The sequence below is a fragment of the Malurus melanocephalus genome, unplaced genomic scaffold, assembly GCF_030028575.1.
Source record: "Malurus melanocephalus ecotype Western Australia unplaced genomic scaffold, MMel_1.1 scaffold_141, whole genome shotgun sequence".
In the NCBI taxonomy this organism is placed as follows: Eukaryota; Metazoa; Chordata; class Aves; order Passeriformes; family Maluridae; genus Malurus; species Malurus melanocephalus.
In genome coordinates, this window is record NW_026623373.1 from 1,687,999 (window position 1) to 1,710,407 (window position 22,409).

Below are 22,409 nucleotides of genomic sequence, written 5' to 3' on the forward strand. Positions count from 1 at the left end.
TTTTTTAATTGTGTTCAACAAGAGGGGAACATAAACCTGAAAATGGTGTTTGTTTGCAAATGCTCACACTTGTTCTTGAATCTCTCTATAAAAAAGTAAGCATTTGAYCTAATTTTTCATTAATGTTGAAAAATGTGGCTGGAGGTCAATGACTGGCTTAGTGCACACTATACTGGAATGTCATACTGATTATGTATGCTGGTTTCAATGAGGTTTTTTTGTACCTGCCTATCTTTTCTCTGAAATGTGAACTTTGTATCTTAGCACTTCAGAAGTAGTCTTGCAGAAAAGACGGGGGGAAGATGAGTAGGCAATTTCACATAGAGGAGTTATTTAGTTGTATTTTTAATTTATCTCAAGAATTTTTTTCCAAAACATAGTTTAGTCTAGAAAACTATTTATTTTTGCTCTCCTTTTATAGTTTAATATCTTATGGTCATGTCACAGCTACACTCTAAGGGTGGAGGAACTATCTTCTTCAGAAGAAACTCAAAAAGAGCAGTGAAATGTTGCAATATGTGTCATAAACTGTGCTTTCTGAATTGCCTTATAAGTTTTGAATGGACTCTGCTCATGAACAGCTGTTCTAGGCCTTGAGTTTTCACTTCAAATTTTRCTAAAAACTGATGCCTGCTTTATCTATGTTTGTTCTTTTGCCAGCCTTKCCTGTGAGCAAGTAGTCCTCTGTCTTAAAAGACATTCATGTTAAAATGATGGACAGCAGCCATATTCCCTGTCTTAGTTTTTCTCTATTAAATTAAGTTAGTCCACTGTCCTTTTGAATGGCAGGTGCTTTATTTATTGAATGTCTTCATAGCCTGCTTAGATGGGTCATTTTTGTTTAGATCTGAATTCATTTGGTTTCTTTGAGTTTTTGAGTTTTTTTCTTGTTTGTTTTTTATTTGTATTTTAATGAAATCAGAATTTTCTATAGTATTTTGTTTATCATCTCCCAAATGCCAGGATGATTGGTCTGCTAGGAATTGTTTTGTCCTAGGTTCTACTATGATCTTGGATTATTTACTTGGGGTYAATTGATGTACTCTTTTGTATCTGGTGAAGTGTTTAACAGTCACATCTACTGAACCCTATTTTAGAGCAGAAATACTTGTTAGTAATCCTGGGTGCCAGAGAGATGCTTCCATTCTCTCCTCCTGTGCCTTAATTCAATCTTTTGTGTATATGGAGTGCCTTGATAATGTTACTATATAAACACCAAATATGCTCACAGGTTGTTTGCATATTTGTGACTGATCTTTCTTGCTTCGCTTAATTAGGAAAGTCTCAATATGGGAAGAGCTGACAAAGAAAGAGATGATACTCCAGGTAGCTTTGTAGGCTATTTCTGCTTTAAATTTTCTTGACTATGCTCTAGCCAAAAGCTTTGTCTTAAACAATTGAGATTGCCTGAGCTACTTGCTTTTACTCTGTTAAAGAATTTATGTTGCTATTGCCATTGCAAGCTGTAAACTCCAGGGCTCTACTCTAGTGAGCTCAGAACAGGTATTCAGAGACAAAAAATTCATGTTTTCCCAAAATGCTTACAAGATAAAAGGCTGTGGGTAGGTGGGAATATGCCATGTAGTGTGTTTTGAATACACCATCATTTGCAGCTGTACTAACACAACTTTTCTTTGTGTTGAGGCGCAGTGGTTTCACCAGAAGGAAATGAAGCAAAGGAAGACGATGGCCGGCGCCGCTCCAGCCGGGAGAGAAAAGCTGTCGAGCGCTTCGAATCCCCGTTGGAAAGTAGGTGTGCAGGGCTGAYCTGGCTGGACATGGACACCTGTGCTTAAGCTGTTCTCTCATTCCTGCTTCTCTGCTGAACAGGGCAGAGAAAATGAGATGGAAGACAACTTGTAGGTTGAGATAAGGGATTTCACTAAAGCACAAGCAAAAGGTTGTGCAAAGGCAAGGAGAAAAAAAGATTTTGTTTTCTAGTTCCCATCAGCAAGAGATGTATGGTCACTTTTCAGGAAGCAGGGCTTCAGCATGGGTAACAACTGCTCCAGAAGGCAAACATTTTAAATAACCAATGCCCCACCTTCCTCCACCTTTTCCTGACTTTTATAGCTGAGCTGATGTCATATGGTATGGAAAATCCCTTAGGTCAGTTTGGGTCAGCTGACCAGATGTGCCAGATGTGTCCCCTCCCAGGATCCTGCCAGAGACATGTTTAGGAGTGGAATGTTGGGGAGACAGTGCTGATGCTGTGCCAGCACTCATCAGCAGTAACCAAAATGTTGGGGTGTTATCAACACCTTTCCAGCTACCAGGGCACAGCACGGCACTGTGAGGGCTGCTGTGGGCAAAATGAACTCCATCCCAGCCACACCCAACACAGTATGTAACACAATACTATATATTACACAGTTTCTCTTGAGACCTAATTTCTTGCATGCAAGTGGCGGGTTGTTGCTTTGAGATTTTTAAAATTAAAATACATGCACACAACTTTTCTTTGCATTTCATACCTCATTCCACCAGTAAGTTTTATTGAATGCATGTATCTGGTACACATTCTGGTTTTTGGTTTTTTTTCTCATTTGACATCCTTGTGGTTGCTTTTCGGCTAAAAAATTACCTATGTACCCTTGAAAGAGTAGCAGTTAAAGAGACTTAATAATCTTACTCTTATGGTATTCAATTCTCCTTAAAAATCAGGTGTATGTCTTTTTACTTCTATTGTGCACKGATTAAACCACCCAACCTCCCACTCCTTGAAACTTTCCCTGAGCTAAGAGATGGGTAATACCTATATCATTTTCTGTCTCTTTGACTGTCGTGGTTTGTCTCAAACTTTTTTGTAACAAAGTCTGAATTTTTTGCTTTCAACAGATCTAAGAAAACGTAAACTAGGCTTTTCACGTACTACACCTGTCAAAGGGAAAGATTCAGGCAAAAAACCTAAAAGGTTGGTTTATRATAGTTGTCCTTTATCAAGGGTGCTGTTGGTTATAAGACTGAATAATGTTTTSAAGCTTTTTTGGGCTGGTGGTAATTAGAGATTAATATTATTGCAGATTATTGCTGTGGTAGCCTGAGGCTAAAAACAAAMCAAACACTGCAGGGGAAACCATCCTTTTTACTAGCCATTAGCTTTTATTTGAAAATGCTGTATTTTTGGTTACTGATAAGGTAATGATGAGGGTTATGRCTGAGACTGTGTGACTAAAATTAATTTTTCTGGAATGGAAGCCATAATCTCCCACTAAAAATCTTAGACTTCAAGGGTACAAATTAAGATTTAAGACTTAATCTTGAATGGTACAATTTATTAAAATTGAAGACAGTTTACAGGGAGAGCCTATATGGAAATTTCAATGGATTTTTTTTTAACCACTCAACAGAGTTCATGTTTCTTTCTGAAACTATCCTTAAACAAGAAAAATGCTTAACAAAGTTCTAAATTATAAATTGCAACAGTCACATTTGTAAGTGCCAAGCATTGTTAAAATAWTTAACTCAGTYTAAAGTTCTTTATTTACTCATGACCATTAAACATAAAACAGTTGGAATGAATATCTAACTATTTAGGAAGTTTGTGTTCATTTATAAGGTCTTTTGGATTCACTTGCTATCATTAGAAAATCCAAAATCATCTATCTGCACTGTAAATTAGAAAGCACTTTTTTCTTTCTCCTTAATTCAAATTAGGTCTCCTTCGGCCAGCGCTCAGAGAGATGACACAAAGGGAGTTCAAAATGATCCAACGAAAACTGAAGCGATTCGGAAAGGCAACTCAAATGAAGTTCACTTGAAAATTGGAGCAAGTCTGGCTGGTGTGGAGCAAATGCAAATAGATGGTTCAGTAAGTGTTTCTCCTTCTTTGTGTCAGTGAGGTGTTTTCAGTATCTATGAAAACTACCAGTAATGGGCCATCTGTAGTTCTCTTGGCTTCCAGTTTTCTCTCAAGCAATTTGAAAATTGGCATGAATAWTTTGTTTGTGCTGACATCTAATTTCTGATGGAACTTTATTGAGGTTGCAGCTTTCTTCAAACATTTGTTCTTTTGACTTTATCTTTAGACACAGTTTCATGGTGTGGGTGGTCTTTCTGACCACATTTCAGCTTTGAAAGAGATGGTCATCTTGCCGTTGCTTTATCCTGACGTCTTTGAGATATTGAAATTTAAACCTCCAAGGTAACAGAYACCATTTAAAACTATAAGTTCTTAATTTACTTATTTCAGGAGAATATTCAACTGAGGTATCAGCAAGTTTCCCTGCTTCAGAATTTTCAGCAGCATTTATGGTTTTTTTTAGCACTAGTAAAAAATAATTTGAAAAATTGTTAGAATGCACCATATATATAGGTTCAGAGATTTACAGTGTGCCAAGACTATCCTTTAAAAGTGTCTTGCCTTTAAAAGGTGGAGTTGGAGATTTTTTCTTTAGTCTTGCATGCAAGTGGACTTATTAGTTTAGAGTAGGTGCTCTAAACTACTAATTAACTAATTAGCTACTGCTAATTGACTGCAGTTAATTAATTACTGCAGTTAATTAATTACTGCAGTTAATAATTACTAATTAATTTGTTTTGTGGAAGTTCAGTTCTGCCTTCTACCCACTCTTTTATTTCAAGTGCTCAAGTATTAGTTTTACAAATGATAGAACTTGCAACTAAAACTTTGCAGCGTTTTTTGGGCTTGGGCTAAAATAAGAGTCTGTCCCCTTCTTACATGGCTACACAAGTTCTGTGTTTCAAAATGAGATTATTAGAGAGTCATTAACTTTATATATCCTTGGTCATCAAAACACAGTCATGGTATATTGAAATAGGACTTTGAATTTTTTTCTTCCAGTAACTTTCAAAGTTTTACAARCATGGAAAARGAAATTTGTGYTTTGCTTTTTTATTCAYTGAAATTCTTTTTKAAGCAGCRGTGCATTGGCTCKTCTAGTTGATGGAAACAGAAATGCAGAATATCTTCCCATTTTTAGACTACTTCCTCTTCCTTGATCACCAGCAAAGGGAGACCAAATCCACTAATTTAAAGCTTTAAAAAGGGAATGTGAAATACTTTATGGTCAAATCTTGCCCTTTGTGAAAACAAGAAAGAATATGTAGTGTATCACTGAAAAATGAACTGGTCCTAATTCCTAAATTAGCCYGGTCTCAGATTCTGCATTGRAAGTTTGTTCTTWTTTGGCTCCACTGTGCTGTAACCAYCTCTGTTGCTTGATCAGAAGTTTTGAAAATGTGCTCCTGGGATGCCACTGTATTCTCTTGAGGTTTGGTACATCTGCATTATTATCTTTATTCATTTTGTTTGCTGGCTTGTAAAATTGCATAGGAACACTTGACTTTTCTCACACTTCAGCTGTTACTACTATCTTATCCATGAAGTGTTTAGTTTAGGACAGCAAGGTTGTGTGTTTTAGGGTTATAACAGATACTTTTTCATGACATTTTCTCTTATGTGAAGTTTTAAAAAATTTCTTTCTTTTAAATTGTAGAGGATGTTTATTCTATGGTCCACCAGGGACTGGAAAGACCCTGGTTGCTCGTGCACTTGCTAATGAATGTAGCAGAGGTGACAGGAAAGTAACATTTTTCATGAGAAGTGCTGCCGACTGCATGAGTAAATGGGTMGGAGAATCTGAACGACAGCTTCGTTTGGTATTTGAGCAGGTAAGAYTGAATTGTGCCATGTGCTCTGTTGGAATTGTAACTAATTTTCTGTGATCGAGAAGAACTCACTCTTAAAACATAATAAGATGTTTTATCATCTTTTTCCCATTTTCAGTGGAGTTTTTTAGGGCTAGAAATCTTGAGATTTATTGATTGTACAATTTTCTTGTATTGCAAACAAAAAAATCACCACCACCAACCTCAAAAAAACCCCACCTACTCACCACCAAAACAGTCACAAAAATGGTTTCAAAAAGCACAAGATGGTGGCTTTAGATGAGAGGGAAACAGATTCAGGGTGAAAACATGTTCATTTAAATCAGTAATGGAAGGTCGCTTGCAGAACCTTTAACTGAGTTAAGTCCTGTCACTGTTCTCATAGCTGCCAAATAGCTGTAACAACTACTGGTATGATTTGTTTCCTGTCACTCAGTCTTAGTGGTTGACAGGCTGCTGTTTTTTTGTTGACAAGCTGCTGTTTTCCATTAGCTTAATTAGTAGAGATGCTTGATGCCGGTCTGAAAAATCTAGGTCCAGTGTCTTTCCAACCATAATGTTTTCCATGCATTTTCTTTTTCAAATAGTGCTGCGTTCCTGATGTCAATATTCCTGTGTTTTCATTGTAGGCCTACCAGATGCGACCTTCAATTATTTTCTTTGATGAGATCGATGCTCTTGCTCCTGTACGGTCCAGCAAACAAGACCAAGTTCATAGGTAGGACTTGTTTTCTGTCTCTGTAGAAGGTGCTTGATCTTTGTGAAAAAAGATGGTAACTTACTTAACTTGATGTGACATGTTCATTTATCCTGAAAACTAATAATTTAGTGTTAGTGAATTTCAGATGATTTTTAAACAATAATTGGCAATTATCTGCTAAGCTTGATATCAGCACAAGGTCTGTATTATCTGTATTTTGCTATRTCCTAAAATAATTCTTTTGCTACTCCATATCTTGTCAATAAAAGCTTGTTCTTTTTGAAGGATCAGTGGAGAAGGTTACGTGGAACTGAAGAAAATTTGCTAAACTGGTGAATGAAAATYRTATTTTTCTGTTAGCTCTGTTGTGGGGACACTTCTGACACTTATGGATGGCTTAACCAGCAGAGGAGAGGTTGTGGTGATAGGAGCCACCAACAGACTGGATTCCATCGATCCTGCTTTACGAAGACCTGGGCGCTTTGAACGAGAATTCCGCTTCAGCTTGCCAAACAAAGAGGTCAGAACTTCAAACCAACTTTATTGCTTAAGTGGCAAAGTCCATCTTTATAACAAACCCCTATAGCAAGGCAGCAGTACAACTCTCCATCCGTAGAGTACAGCTTGGACACAAGAGGAGTATCTGGAAACATTGCATTGTACTGCAGAGGGCAGATCTGGTACTGAATATATGTATGAATAAGATGATGTTAGCAAGTAGATATTTCTCTAATTAGTTTTGGTTTTKCTGTGACCAGCAAAGAAAAAGATGCTGCTCTTTATTGAAATGTTAAAGAAAGAATGAGTATACGAATTAAGGTATTGATGTAGTATCTTGAAGATGAAAGCAACGGTGTGCACACAAGAATTCCTTTCCGGTAACAAAAACTTTGATCAAGACTGGTGCTGGAGCAAATTAAGCATGTTGGAATCTGATGTTCTTACTGGTACTTATTAACAGCAACTTGGACAAAGATGTGCAATACACTGTGCAGGTGCAGCGCTTTGATTTTGATGGCAATAGCTAAGCAATGAAGAAATTTGTTTTAATGGTTATTTGGTTTAGCAACAAAAAATATCGAGGTAGRAATGGAGTGGGAAGGAGATAGTGATTTTGTATTTCTTCTCTGGCTATCACTGATATTTCTTAGCACTTTTTGGAACAAAGATAAAAGGTGTATTGGATTGAAGGCTAGTAAAAGTGCATAAAATGGTGCCTTTAGCACAAACATTTATACCCAGTTTTTATCTGCTCTCAGAAACAAGAGACAAGGGGCCATGGAACAAACCTAATACACGATTCCCTGGAGTTCTAGAAGTCTGCCATAATTAATCTGTGTACCAGGGAATACTTCACTGAAAGTCTTGCTAGGATCAAAGATGAGAATAGGCRATGTTTGACATTTTCTGGATGAGTGACAGTAGTTTGAGTCATACTTTTTGTTCTTGGTAGCAACTGGAGCAATTTGAATTGGAGTGCTAGGACTGTTTTCTTTGAATAAACTGGCAAAGAAAGCACACTTGTTGAACTACTGAAACCTTCACTGTGAAATGTTGCTGGATTTGAGAGAGTTTTCCTCGATACAAAATGCCTGTTTACAGATAAGGCTTTTACTACAATTTATTCTTCAGGATCACTAGTGGTCACGCTTATAAAACTCACTTTTTATGGAAGATGCACATGCCTTTTATTTCACTGCATCCCCATGAGTTTGATTAAAAATTATTGCATTTCCTGCTTGAAGAAGTAGAGWGYRCATTAGTAACTKACTTTTAAAATACTTAGAAATTTARCAGACARGAAAAGTATTTGTAYTAGTGKGAGAGTTTTGGGGGTTTTGTGTTGTGGTCATTTTTTTAAGAGAAAGCTTAAGGCAAACTAAAATGCAACCATTTTGTTTCCAGGCAAGAGAAGAAATTTTCAAAATTCACACACGAGACTGGACCCTGAAGCCATCGGACAGCTTACTTGARGAACTGGCTGAGAAATGTGCTGGTGAGTTTGAAAACAGTGTGGGTCCTTTTCCCTTGGGCACCTTTCAACATTCTGCCCCAGCCTGCAGCGCCGCATGGGGTTGTGACTGAAGGGCCAGAGTGGCACTTGGCATTGTTGAGCCTCATCCCATTGGCCTTGGTCCATTGATCCAGCCTGTCCAGATCCCTCTGCAGAGCCTTCCTGCCCTCCAGCAGATCAACACTTGTACCTAACATAGTGTTGTCCATGATCTTACCAAAGGTGTACTCAATCATCTCATCCAGATCCTTGATAAAGATATTAAAAAGCACTGGTCTCAGTASAGAGCCTTGGGGAACACCACTAGTGAACCTCTCCCAGCTGGATGCAGCATCATTCACCAGCACTCCTGGCCTGGCCATCCAGAGTTTTTAACCTATATAACATATATTTGTTGGGATAACATTTGTCTCTTGTTTTGTTTGTCAGGATTCTGTGGKGCTGATATTAAAGCCYTATGTGTTGAAGCTGGGCTCTGTGCTTTGCGCCGCCGCTATCCACAGATACACGAGAGYGACAAGAGACTGAAGATAGATGCCAAATCAATCAAAGTAACAGCAAAGGATTTTGCCATGGCCATGCAGAAGATTGTTCCAGCATCACAGAGAGCTGGGGCTTCACCTGGGAGAGCACTGCCACTTATTTCAAAGCCRCTGTTAGAAAACACACTGGAAAGAATTTTRCAAGCCTTGCAGAGAGCATTTCCSCATGCAAAACTYGCCCTGGAGAAGAGCCAAGGTATTACARTAACATCTACTTGTTTAGAATTCTGCCAAAGCAAAACCTCCTGATTTGTGCAACCAACACAGACAAACCTCTCAGCCATAATGACAGTGCAATTTTATACTTTATGTGTGTGGAGAGTGCAGGATGGGAGCTGTGAGTGACACGCAACATGCAGAAGAGAATGATGGGTTCTCTACCAGAGTCCCCCATTACCAACAGTAGCTCACATCACTTTAATAATTTCAGAGATGGATCTAAGGTTTCACATATGAGGCACTTCTTTCCAAACTGYAGAATCACAGAATGSTTTGCGTTGGAAGGGGCCTTAAAGGTCATTGCGTTCCAATCCCCCTGCCTTGGACAGGGACACCTTCYACTAGACCAGGTTTCGCAGAGCTCCATCCAGCCTGGCTTTGAACACTTCMAAGRATGGGGCATCTAYAACTTYTCTGGGCARCCTGTTYCARTGCTCTACCWCTCTCACAGTCAAGAATTTTTTCCTATTATCTAATCTTAACTTACTCTCTTTCAGTCTGAACCCATTCCCCCTTGTCCTGCCACTATATGCTCTTGTAAGAAGCGTCTCTCCATCTTTACTGTAGGTTTTCTTCAGGTACTGGAAAGCTGAAATTAGGTCATCCTGAAGTCTTGTCTTTCCCAGCCAAAACAAACCCAATGCTTCCCCACCTTTCCTCACAGGAGAGGTGCTCCATCCCTCTCATCATCTTGGTGCCCCTCCTCTGGACTTGCTCCAGCAGGTCCATGTCCTTCCTGTGCTGGGGACCTCAGAGCTGGACACTTTGTTTCATGTGGGGTCTCACCAGAGCAGAGCAGAGGGGCAGAATCCCTTTCCTGGCCCTGCTGCCCACAGGGCTTTGGATGCAGCCCAGGACATGTTCGGCTCTGGGCTGTGAGTGCCCATGGCTGGGTCATCTCCAGCCTCTCTCATCCACAGCACCCCCAAGTCCTTCTCACAGGGCTGCTCTGGATCCGTTCATCCCCAGCCYRTGTTGATACTGGGAGTTGCCCTGACCCAGATRCAGCACYTTGAACTTGGTCCTGTTGAACCTCATGAGATTCCCATTGTCCCACTTGTTGAGCTTGTCCAGGTCCCTCTGGAGKGCTACCACCCTGCAGGTGTGTCAGCTGCACACTCAGCTTAGTGTGTGTTCAATGCACTCGATTCCTTCATCTATGGCATGAATGAAGATATTAAATAACACTGGTCCCAGTATGGACCCCTGAGAGATGCCACTTGTCACTGATGTCAACTGGAACTTGGAGCCATTAACTGCCACCTTCTGGATGTGACCATCCAACCACTTTGTTATCCATCTAACAGTCCACTCATCAAATCCATCTGTCTCCAATTTGGAGAGGGCACGGTGGGGGCCCATGTCAAAGACTTTACAGAAATCCAGATAAATAACATCTGTAACCCTTCCCCTGTCCCACTGAWGTAGTCAATAATCATTACTAATGTAGTAAATAAATACTTAAATGAGRGGAGAAGGGTTTTTCTAGTATCTAGGAACTACAGAAGTTGTTCCTGATCATCTTTATTTGAAGGAAAAAACCTCCCAAGTGTTTTTCAATAGAGAGATAATACCTGATGCAAATCATAGGACATAGGATAGGTTTGYATAGACTTGTGCAATCTCCTTATCTCCATGGTAGTCTGAACTCTTCAGAAAATAGCATTCAAATGACAAAATGCAAGASAAGTGGTTTCCAGCACTGATTTCAGAGGTGTACTAAAGCAAGAGCAGAAAAGTTAACAAATTTCTCTTGTCTTTAAATCCTAGGGAATGACAGTGATGATGACTTACCATCAATCTCTGAAAAGAAGCTGCCTGACAGCAAAAAGGCAGAATTCCGCACTTTTAGCAGGTACATGTTTGTTCTCTTCATGATTACATTTTTGAGATGGCTGTGTCTGTAAAAAGTTGTGCAAATATGTGAGGGGTGCTAGATGAAGGAGTTGAGTGAGGGGCTGTGTGTGTGATCAATCTGCTGGAAGTAAATGTGAGGATCCAGCTGGGTACTAGATCTAACTGTTCTAACTCACTACACTGTCCTAAGCCATCAAACTGAACAGCCCAGACCTCTTTTACTAAATCGGAATGGTTCACAGATTATCAAAACATGTTGGTTTAATCCATAGTAATTCTTGAAAGACTCAATACCCCCAAAAATGTTCATTCTTTCCTTTTAGCTTAAGAAACCTCTATGGATTTAAGTAGCCATCTTTTGCCCTTCTATCTTCCAAGATGGTTGAAGCAGTTACAAATTAAGTATTAGAAACAAAATTGAGAAGTAGTTTGYTAAATCAGTAAGAGAAAAATTTAAACAATGTCTGTATTTTCTACTTTTACCCTATTGACTTTTTGTTATCTTTTGAAATTTTAATTGAGGAAGTCATATAGTCCAATAGTTATAAAAATAGGTTATTGTCAGACATTTTTTCCCCTTCCTATTGCTGTGCTGCCCAGAAAATATGACTTGCTGAGCTTAGTTAGGTTTCTAGGATCTTTGCTTCCAGCAAGTAAAGGTACAAGAGTATTGTGGTGGAAAAATGCACAATCCTCTTTACAAATATATTTCATGAGAGTGAAGCWAGATTACCAGGAAATTAATACACAAGTCAAAGATAAAACCACTAGAATGACTGAATAAAATAAATATAAATCTTATACATATTTACTGTAGTGCAGTTATTTGAGCAATCCAGTAATATTCTGCTTCAGATACAACTAATATGTTTCAGTGCCCACATTAATTTTTTTTCCCCTAGGAATGTAGTTTTGCCCCTTTCTTCCCACTGTCTCCGGGAACTGTAGCCAAATTTTCGCTAAATTTGACAGGTGTAGAGATCTCACAGTTACTCGAAGTCAAGACAAGTTGAAAATGRTTGTGTGTGGAGAGTGAGTGAAGAAACCCAGATTGGTTTGTGCTGTGAAGTTATTTTACCCTGTGTCAGGTCATTGACCAACTGGTTTTTGTGCGTTTGCTTGGACAGTCCCCTTGTGGGATTTAAAAACTGTTACTTAAGTTAGCCAAAGGAATAATAGACATGCTGGGGACTGGAAGGATTTTTTATCAGAGGAGTGGCACCAATTTTTGAGAAAATAAGCTTAAATAACCTTCTTGATCACAGAACAGCTTATTATTTGGTAGAATAGGGAGCATATTTATAAAAGAAAATATAGGAAAAATATTTAACATCTGTGTGCCTCTTCATCACTCCTTTTAAAATTTGTTTTCTTCTTATTGTTGTAGAAGTCCTTCTTACCAGCCAACGTCTTTCAGGCCACGGTTCTTACTTGTTGAAGAGCCAGGATGTGGGCAGGCTTTTGATTTGGCACCTGCAGTATTACATGCCCTGGAAAAATTTCCAGCTTATATGCTAGACCTCCCAACCTTGTTTCTTAGCCCCACATCACAGGAAGAAACATGTTCACAGGTATCTTTTTTTTTCTGTTGTTCTAGTAGGATTCTTGAACTGTATATAAACTAGTGAAATTCACTGTAATGGAGTTGGCCTGATTTGAATTTCCTGTTATGTTTACTTTTGTCTGAAAAATCACTTTTCTTGTAGATGGAATGATACTGAATACGGACATTTATACATAGCCATGTTTCATTTCAATTTGAAATGAAAGAGGGAGGATGTTGCTAGCTGCTCAGGGAGATGAGAGGTGCTGCTAATAAGCCCCTCTTGTGACAAATAATCCTGCTGGTCTTGATGGGATCCAGAAAGTTGTTTTTGTTGCTTCTTAAATCTCTGTGCTCCCAGTAGATGGCTCTGCATCAGCCYGATGGTGTGACATGCACTTTTTGTAACTTTCTTTTTATTGTATTTGTTAGCAGCCATAGTTTTTATGAAAAGTTTTTTTTGCATATTCGTATACAGCTTGTACTGCTACAGTGAAATGCAATGAAAGCATTACAATTCATGGAATGCTTAAATGATGTGTGTTCCTTAACTAGAAAAAAATAAATATAAGCAGATTACTGCAGTTTTGATTTTTTACCTTTAGGCAGGAGATCAATGTAATTACTTGGCATCACTGTATTAAAGTATTTTTATCTTCATTAGCAGCATTTTAACAAGTCAGAACAGACACATCATGTGACCAGATGCTCGTTTGTCAAAAGGAGGAACAATTCTCTTTTTGTTAATCATGGTTGCATCTATGCTCATACAAATATCCTGTCTACTGCCTGGATACACAACACATTATTTCCTATCTTGTGACAGGAACTCCCTGCATATTGTTAATCTGAAATGGTGCATGGAGGAATTTTCCATGTGAAAGGATTGTTGCCACTACCTTGATGTGGTGGATTCCTGTCTTGTGTGACTGAGGTGCCATCTGTAGGTGGTGGCTTGTGGTCTGTCAATGCACATGTTTTGTTCTGATGGAAGCTTTGATAATGAGAGGAATGAGAGGCTGTGAACGATTCAGCTCTTCAGGCAGGCTGAAGACTGCTCACCACTTATTAAATGTGCTTGAAGTGATGATTTGYAACCAGACTTCTTTTACTGTGTCAGCCCTTGTCTTTACATATTGGTCTTTGTTCAGTCTAATGTGGGTTTGGACCCACTCTGAACTGGAAATGGTGCAGTTGCAGCTGCGTAACAATTCCTCCAGGCTAACACATCGTGCTGAAGGGTTAATCTTGTTTTTCCAGGCACATCATCCCATCAGCTGAGATCTGAGGCTCTTTAGGAGTTTCTTTACACCTAAGTAGTTTTGAAATCCAGCAGAGATTCAGTTCTGTTTCTGCCTGCATAGCCATGTCTATACTTGAGTCCAGATGAAAATGTTGCCTTATTCTTAAATTGCTCATTTATTGGTTTGCCTTGATGTCTTGGCTTTATGCASTCTTATTTCACAGGATAGTTTGACTGATGTGTAGCTATTTAGTGGCATGTTCTACATGATGTAGTTTCCTTATCTAAGCTTTTCATTTTACCATTTTAGTTGATACGAGAAGCTCAAAGAACAGCACCAAGTATCATCTATATCCCACAAATCCCTTCGTGGTGGGAGGCCATTGGACCTACCCTGAAAGCTGGTTTTACAGGACTACTGAATAACATTCCATACTTTGCTCCAGTTTTGCTCCTTGCAACATCTGATGTGCCACATGAAGATCTGCCTGAAGAGGTATTTCTGTCAATACTTTTCTTTCTTTGTTGTTCAGTTTCTTGTTAATCTACAACTCCTTGAAACGTTGGAGAACTGYGCTGCTCTTAAGCAGATTCATACTATTACTACTCAGAACCTTGTCTCTTAAAATTTGCTTAGACAAAACAATGCTGAAAGYATTTGTCTAAAGTGTTTTCTGRGTAAMGAGATTGACTTTGACCCAACTTTTTCTTGATTCTCACACACTCATGCTTACTAGACACACATATAGGTATACTTCAGACTGCCAATTTAGTGGCTTCAAGACAGTTAGGTGTATACTTAGTGAAGAATATACAGTGCCTGAAACGTAGCTAGGAAAAAGATTGTTTTTCTAAAACATTTTTACTGAAAAGGTACTGTGGTCACACTGTTACTGATGSAATGCAAGTTCTAGTCTAAATTATTTCACAAAAAAATATCCATTTCTTTCTTCATCCAGGTGAAAACTTGACAAATTAAAAAGCTAAGGACCAACTTCTGTTTAAGCCACTTGGAAATCAATTTTTAATTGTACTTCTTAACAAATTAATTAAAAGCAATGCTGAGCTTTATATAATCTGAGAGTTCATTAAAGGAAGGTGTTCAAAATGTTAATATGCTGTTCTGATTATTATGTCTAAATAACATAAGTTTTTATAATATTAGTAAGTGCCTTCYAAAATTAAAAGAAAAAATAATCCACATTATCAAAAAGTTGGCACTTATCTTCTGAGCCCTGTGGCTGTCACAAATATTCAAGCTGAAGGACATCAATCCAGGTAAATGAAAAATAAGCAGTGTTTGGCGTGGTGAATGTCACCCCTTTCTCATTGGTGTATCATATTTTTTTTTTCATGGATCTTAAACTCTAGAAGGTTCATTATTTAACTTTGCAGTGCTATGAAAATCTAGACTTTTAAGGCCAAGAAGTTAACTTTTAGTAGCTTGTCTTATCTAGATGAGTATTCAGTGTAATTTAGAAATGTGCTCATCTGTTTGGAATAGAAAATATGAATTTTTTGTGGTCTTATGTCAGAAATACCTTTTCTTCTCATGGTCTAGATAAAATCATTGTTTAATACTAATCGTGAAGAAGTTTTCARTATCCCACGGCCTACCTGTGCTGAAAGGAGAGGGTTTTTTGAGAACTTGATTATGAAGCAAGCGGCTGAACCTCCTGCATCAAAATATAATTCAGGTAAGGATATTCTACATATAAAACTTTGTTACTGTAAGCTAACAGCTAGTACAGTATTTGCTTTGGCGGTAATTTTTTGTCAATAATTTTTCATGTGCTTACATTTGAGTACCATGAACTGACTAAAATTTTTTACCCTATTTCAGGTACAGGATACTTCCCATATACTCTATTTCACATCAAGAGAAATCCCMACTTGAATTTGTCTCATTCCAGATTCCCAGGTGCACCTTCCTGCGAGACGTTCTCAGGAGGATGTGCAACCACAAGTATTACACAAAAAAGCAATGCAAATTAAAAAACGAGGAGTGTTTGTGAATCAGTCTGAGCTCMGAGTAAGTCTAACTTCAATTTTGTTAATGCTGAAATAGGAAATTTTCTTTCTTCCTTTATGATTGTAAATTAAGTCAGTTGTTAACCAATGCCAATTCAAACTATTTATAAGAGGAATATATAGCTTATGAAATAATTCAACATGTTTCCACAGCTGGTGTAAACTGCTGCTCTTTTAACATAAAATGGCTTGTTAAATTTTGAAATAGCTCACTGACAATATGTTAGTTATTAACATTAATAACTGTYATTTATTAATGCAGTTTTTATGATGGATTGAGGTAGGGTTGTTTTGTTTTTCTGTTTGCATATTTTCATTTATTAGGAACCAGAAAAGGAYCTTGGATTTTAGTAGTTATGACTTAAAACCTGAAGTTAGCAGGCTGACCTAAAGCTCATCCTGRATAAAATGCTAATACCTGCTTTTCCCAAATTCTTTCAAAATCCAGTGTTARAATTTTGCATTCACASAGTTACAGTATTACAAGGTTTTTCTAKTCCCCTATAGGAAAGACTTTGTTATCTCAGGCTATAGATGGGTAAAGGKTCAAAAGTGGGCCTAGTGCAGGGGRTAAAAGARGTTCCTTTGCATGACCTSGAGARGGTATAAAAGAAGGATCTGACCAAAGGGAATATTGCTTTGATGGAAATTCAGGAAATTKCTAGGTTGAAGTCCTGGAGTTTGGTCAAAGCAGAAGAGGCTGCTRTTTACCTGCCTGAMAAAGGGAGTATTATTTGGATGYTTCCTCTGTATGGGGAGAATATGAYCAGACTGGAATYCCCTCTGGTGAAGGGACTTGTCCACACAATTTCTRTCCCTTTTTTAAGCTTGACATAATTTGTCGAAGTGAAACTAGCTTTCTAAGGCTGGTGTCCTAAGGAAGCAGATTTCAGGGGGTTTATTGTTCATGTCTGCCAGTGTATGAAGAGAAGCCACCTAGGTTTTTCCAGACTCAGGATCCCAATAGCATGTGCTCTGAGATTATTGCCAACTGGAGAAATGGTAGAGTCCTTATCAATGTTTCAGCTTATAGATATTTTCAGCTGTGAAGAGAAAGCTACAGTGATGAAACAGTCATTTTAGAAAACTTGTTTCMTTAACATAAGTGTCACTGGAACTTGATGCTTGTACCAGAGAACCTCTCTGGARCTTTTGTAAAGTCAAAAAGCAGGGTGAACTTCCAAAATATGTCTGCTTGGTTTTGTATGGGATGGGTTTTTGTATTACTTGTTTGGGTTTGTTGAGTTGGTTTGATTGGTGGTATTTTTTGTTTGTTTATTTGCTTGGCAATAGGCATAGAACATCACRAACAAGTAGCAAAGCATGTGATCACCTATATGGCAGCAATTAGAGATAGTTTCAAAGGGGGTGTTGGCCATGCACCTCTGTCACATCCCAGGTATTATGTTTGCAGCAGCTGAAAGCACTCCCTGAGCTTTTTGTGCCTCTACTCTGCACATTGGATGGAAAGAAGTTCAGGGGAACACTCAAATCTGGTTCTGACTGATCTGAGCCAGGCTGAGTTCATGGCAAGCAGCTGTGASGCAGTGATATTTTCATTGGGTGTAGCTTTATAAGCTACATCTTCAGGACCTCACACAACACAGAGTTCCCGAACAGCCCCAGCAGTGGTAGCATTAGCTTGTCAGTGGTGCATTCCCAGAGATTTTCACACCCACACCTGCACACAGAAGGGACTGTGAGAGACTGGTGATTTGCTGCACGCGGTCACTCTGCTAATCCACCCACTCTTGAGTGGAAAGGTAGGAGCTAGCTGGTGTCTGGCACAGTACACATTCAACTAATGGGTAGAGGTGAGCACCTAAGGAGTTTCCAACTGGCACAGCTGTATCTGGAAGATCTGTAGCCTGGCTTCCAAAGACACATTTTCCATGGCCCTGTATTGCATTTCTACTGAAATACAACCATGGCTTTGTGGTGGCAGCATTGATTGTATAATTCCCTGTTCCTCTGGAGGCAGTTGATTGGCAATTATCATTGATGATGTCATAGAAAATTGATCATTGATGAGTAAGAAAATATTGTCTGAACTTTAATCCTTTTCTCTGAAGCATGAAAAATTAACTTTTCTCYAGTTAAATCTTGTGAGATACTTAATCAGSTCTCTGATGTGYCACTTTTATTTAACAATATAARAAASTCGAACATACCTTGTCCTGTTCTGAATTGTAGCTTCCACTTTTTTTTCCAGAAAGTGTTGGACTCTGTTGTCATGGCAACTGAGAACGTCAGTATATCGAGCATGGCGAAACTCTATTCTGTTCTTAGCACGTGTGTTTACCAACATCGGGAGAATGCTGACAAAACTGAATTAGTGGAGGTAAACTATTTTGTTTAATATGTCTTTCTGTCATGTGATATTCAGTGTGTGTGTGTGTCTTTATTCTGCATGTGTTCACTTTAAATGCCATGATTATTTATCATTCTTTATTGCTTAGTTGCCTCTGTTACAAGACTTTCATTTCAGGCTGGAAGRCATTACCCCTRTTGCAAACCCATTGTKGTATTTGGCAWAATTGTTGGCAGATTCAGCAGAAARAGGCAATAGGTGCRCCTGCATAGGCTTCTCAWACCAGTTAACCTGTCTGTCCCTAGTCCTTCTCCAGAACTTTTCCAGGGTGGGGGGCTGTGAAAAGACAGTGTTTTTCTCAGTCTACCACTTCCTCTTTCTTTCCCTGCAGGCAGGCACATGTGGCAACACTTGTAGCAGTCATTCCATTCTCAAAAAGAAAGTAAATATGAAACATTACAAGAATTTCAGCTTTTTCTGTAGGCTCATCAGACTTTCTTCTTAACTTGCATGTCTTAAGCATCTTTAATATGACCATGTGGGGAGCWTTCTGCTTATGATGGTTTGATCCTAGTGAGTCCAACTCTCTAATCTCTTCCTAAGASCGGATTTCTGAGTTGTTGGAACTCAGCAGAAATCTTCCACAGGCACCCATGGTCCTAGGGAGGTATTCTCAGTATTAAGATGTTTTAGATTGATTGGATATTCAGTCTTCAGCTTCAAGATCCTTGAGTCCATTTGTCTTTCAGATGTTTATTCATGAAATCAYATAAAATTCTTTATGCTTCTCAGCCTTAAAAAAAAGGGGGAAGCCTCTTCACTTTAGCCTTGGTCATCTTGATCTCTTCTTCCACATCGAGTAAAGAGTTAGAAAGGATGGTCTGTTCTGACTGTGCAGCACTGAGAATTATTTGGATCCAAGGAGGCCATTMCTGAAAAATGTACCCTTCTCTCATCTGGCATGATAATGTGGTTCAGCATGAGGAGCGATTTATTTGTATCAGGGCTTGTGGATTCTTTCGACGGGACTTGATTTCGTTGTTTTCTTTTTCCTTTTAGCTTTTCAGTCTGGCTCTCCAGGAACTGTCTTCTCTTTTTTTTATTATTGAAAGCAGCTTGATAGAGATCCATCATCCCCTGAGACAGATCCCTGCAGTTTCTCTATCGTACTCTGTTTTGGGTGCCTAAGAATATGTTTGAAGCTAGTGGGGCTAAAAAGACATTGTGATGGTGGTAGCACATATGTTGGCTAGGTATTACTAACAACTGTATGTATGTACAGATTCTTGATTCTTTTGATGGAGAAATAATCAGGGTTCTCAGGCTTTTATTCACACTGACTCCTAATTTGTCCTTTTTTTTTTTTCTTTCTTATTAGGAAATGAAGAAAGAAATTGCAGTCCTCACTTGGCTGTGATACTTCACTTGAGCRTACTTGACATACTCTAATGTTCATGTATGGCTCCTAAAGAGATAAACTATATTTAACATGTCCCTGTAATTGTAGCAGCTACAGAAAATAACAATAGAAGAAAAAAGCTAAGCACATAGCTGCAACCAGACACAATGGAGTGCTGAACAATGACACTTGGTGAAATGACTAATAAAATGCCAGATTATGAGGCACAAAACAAGGAAAATGTATTAAACTAGCTGATTATGGTAGAAGGTGATCATGCCCACTGGATCAAGAAAGGATCTGTCTGAAGAAGGGAAACTATCAGCTAAAAAAGTGGTCACCAGCTCGAAAGACTAAGCATGTAGACTAATTAGCATATGAAATGAATCATTAAACCAATAGAAGATTCAAAATTAATAGKGAGACTGTGTAATTGGGAGCCAATCAACATTACTGCCTTTGTAAAATTATGATAGTCAGTAGGCTGYCTTTGTAGATTTACTGCCTACAACCCTTTTCTGTGCAGAACTGCAAATAAATCAAATACCTCAACTTCGTGTGGATTGACCTTTTGCACACTGGGTGAAAGAACCTGTTTCGGGACAACAGTGTTTTCTTTTCATGAAAACAGCATGGAATCTTCTAAAGCATATTGATTCTGATTCCTGCTGTTGTCTCAAAGCTTCCAAACATTTTTTATCGCTAGAAATCACTCGAACTTGGGGGTTTTTCGTTCCAAGTTTATTTCTAGCGAAGAGAAGCAAGCTGAGAGGCCAGGAGTAGGACATGGTGCCATTCCTGCTGTGACTCTGGCTGTCCTATGGCCTTAAGGGGATGGTTCGGGGGACACCTGAGTGCCCTGTTCCCCAGGGTGCAGGAACAGATAGGGTGGGGCAGAACCGCCACCTCGTAGGTGACCTCTGGGGCTCCCGTTCCGAGTTCATCCCTTGGATCCCCGCTCTCAGCAGCCGGCGCATCTTGGCTGGCAGATTGGACCTGCGGCAACGGGTGCCAGTGCTGGCCAGAGTTTTCAGGAGTGTTGAGAGGAGCTGGGAAACCCGAGTTCCAGTGGGAAAGCACCGGAGTCCAGTGTCCCACGGAGGGAACAAATGGGATAAACAAATGTTTAGGGTAAGCAGGTGTTGCTGCCGTCGGAAGAAGTGGCCGTGAAGAAGTCAGGGGTCACCCAGCGCGGCCGGACGGGTTCCCTCCAGTACCAGCCTCTTTTTCTGGCAGCCCTGCTAAGGAACAAACCCTGGTTCAGGGGCTCTGGCAGTCCCTGAGAGTGCCTACAGCCCTGGAAATATAATATATATTCTGCATTGCCTTGCGATTTGCTGGTTTATTTGTCCTTCCCCTTCCCCATTTATTTTGGTTCAGTTTCTTATCTGAAAAGTTATCTCCGCAAGATTAGGTTAGACACTGCTTTGCTTTTAYTGCAATAATGGTCACAGAGAGAGTGCACATATTCTGGGGATAAAAAGGCCTGAGGACCAGCACTCAACACAAAGTGTGTATAACCTCTGAGCGCATTTTCACTGGCCCTGAAGTGCCTGTGAAATGCTCTTTAGTCAAGTGTTTATATGTTCTACTTTATATGCTTTAGAAACAAAACTATGTTTAGATATTGGGATTAATTCGTGCCTAATTAAAACTCATAATATAGACTGGTGAAAATGTTGCTTATACCTTTTATAATCTTGGTCTAGCCTAGTAAAAAAGAGTCAATTTATATGACTGTAAAGGATGTCAAGTAGCCCATGCTTTATGCATCTCAGTGTCGTTACTTGAAGAACTGAATCATTTAACTTGCAGGAGTTCAGTGTTTTTAACAGAGCCTTCAACACTTAAAACTCTTCTCTGATCTTTCCAAGTCAGGCTCTTGTCTTCAGACKGTCTCGCATTTCATTGGGAAATACAGACCAAATCCCACTCAGGAATAGTCTGCCCTGCCTTGGAATGGGGCTTGTCATGGATTGTTTCCCTCCCATGGAACTCTTTCAAGGAGTTTCAGTTGTATGGATTAGGTTTTTTTTGTTGTTGTTGTTGTTGTTTTTTATCCATAATTTTCAAGACTATTTAACTAAGAAGGAAGAATCCCTTGGGGTAGTGACTTGGTGGTTTAGTTTTTCTTGAAAGGATCATGGAATCTGCTTAAAAATTGCTGCTTTGCTTTTGCCATGTAAGCCATGAGCAGGCGGTGACATTTTCTTTTGGAGAACACCATGGGTGACAGTATCAAAGGCTTTGCTAATGTCTGAGTAGAAAACATCCACAGCCTTTCCCTCTTCCACCAAGCAGGTCACTGTCTGGAGATCGAGTTGATCAGACAGAACCTGCCTTTCATAAACTCATGCTGGCTGAGTCTGATCCCATGTTTTTCTTGTATGTTCCATATGATGGCACAAAGATAATCTGGACCATGACCCTCCCTGACCAAGGTCAGACTGACAGCCCTGTAGCTTCTGGGATGCTCCTTCAAACCCTTCTTGTAGATGGATGCTACGTTTGCCAACTTCCAGTCAGCTGAGACCTCTCCAGTTAACCAAGACTGATAGTAAATGACTGAAAGTGGCTTGGCAAGTTCTTCTGTCAACTCTCTCAGTACCCTTGGGTGGATCCTGTTGGAGCCCATAGACTTATGARTGTTTAAATGGATCCTCCTGGATTATATGGGTTTCATTCTGCTTCCAGTCCCTGTCTTCCAGGTCAGGGGCTGAGTACCCTGGGGATTGCAGTCTCTATGTTTCCCTCTGCATCAAGTAACGAATTGAGATTCTCCATAGCTCTCCTTTTGTTGCTTATGTATTTGTAAAAACATTTTCTGTTGCCTTTTATGGCCCCAGTCCTTTTAATTTTCTCSCTACATAACCTCYTGACATGTTTTTAGTCCTTGTATTGTACTTCACACTTCTTTGT

At 39.2% G+C, this 22,409-nt stretch overlaps 1 protein-coding gene across 1 annotated transcript; it reads left to right on the forward strand.

Moving 5' to 3' along the window:
• The first annotated feature begins 1,289 nt into the window (after window positions 1–1,289).
• On the forward strand, window positions 1,290–22,045 carry LOC130576447 (ATPase family AAA domain-containing protein 2-like). The gene is made up of 18 exons (XM_057371127.1): window positions 1,290–1,326; window positions 1,645–1,749; window positions 2,839–2,914; window positions 3,658–3,817; window positions 4,035–4,144; window positions 5,460–5,634; window positions 6,261–6,349; window positions 6,692–6,851; window positions 8,237–8,327; window positions 8,775–9,083; window positions 10,877–10,961; window positions 12,351–12,534; window positions 14,060–14,245; window positions 15,311–15,446; window positions 15,663–15,781; window positions 17,993–18,121; window positions 20,322–20,621; window positions 21,986–22,045. The coding sequence occupies exons 1-18, from the start codon at window positions 1,290–1,292 to the stop codon at window positions 22,043–22,045; spliced, it is 2,511 nt and encodes an 836-aa protein (XP_057227110.1).
• Window positions 22,046–22,409: the final 364 nt, after the last annotated feature.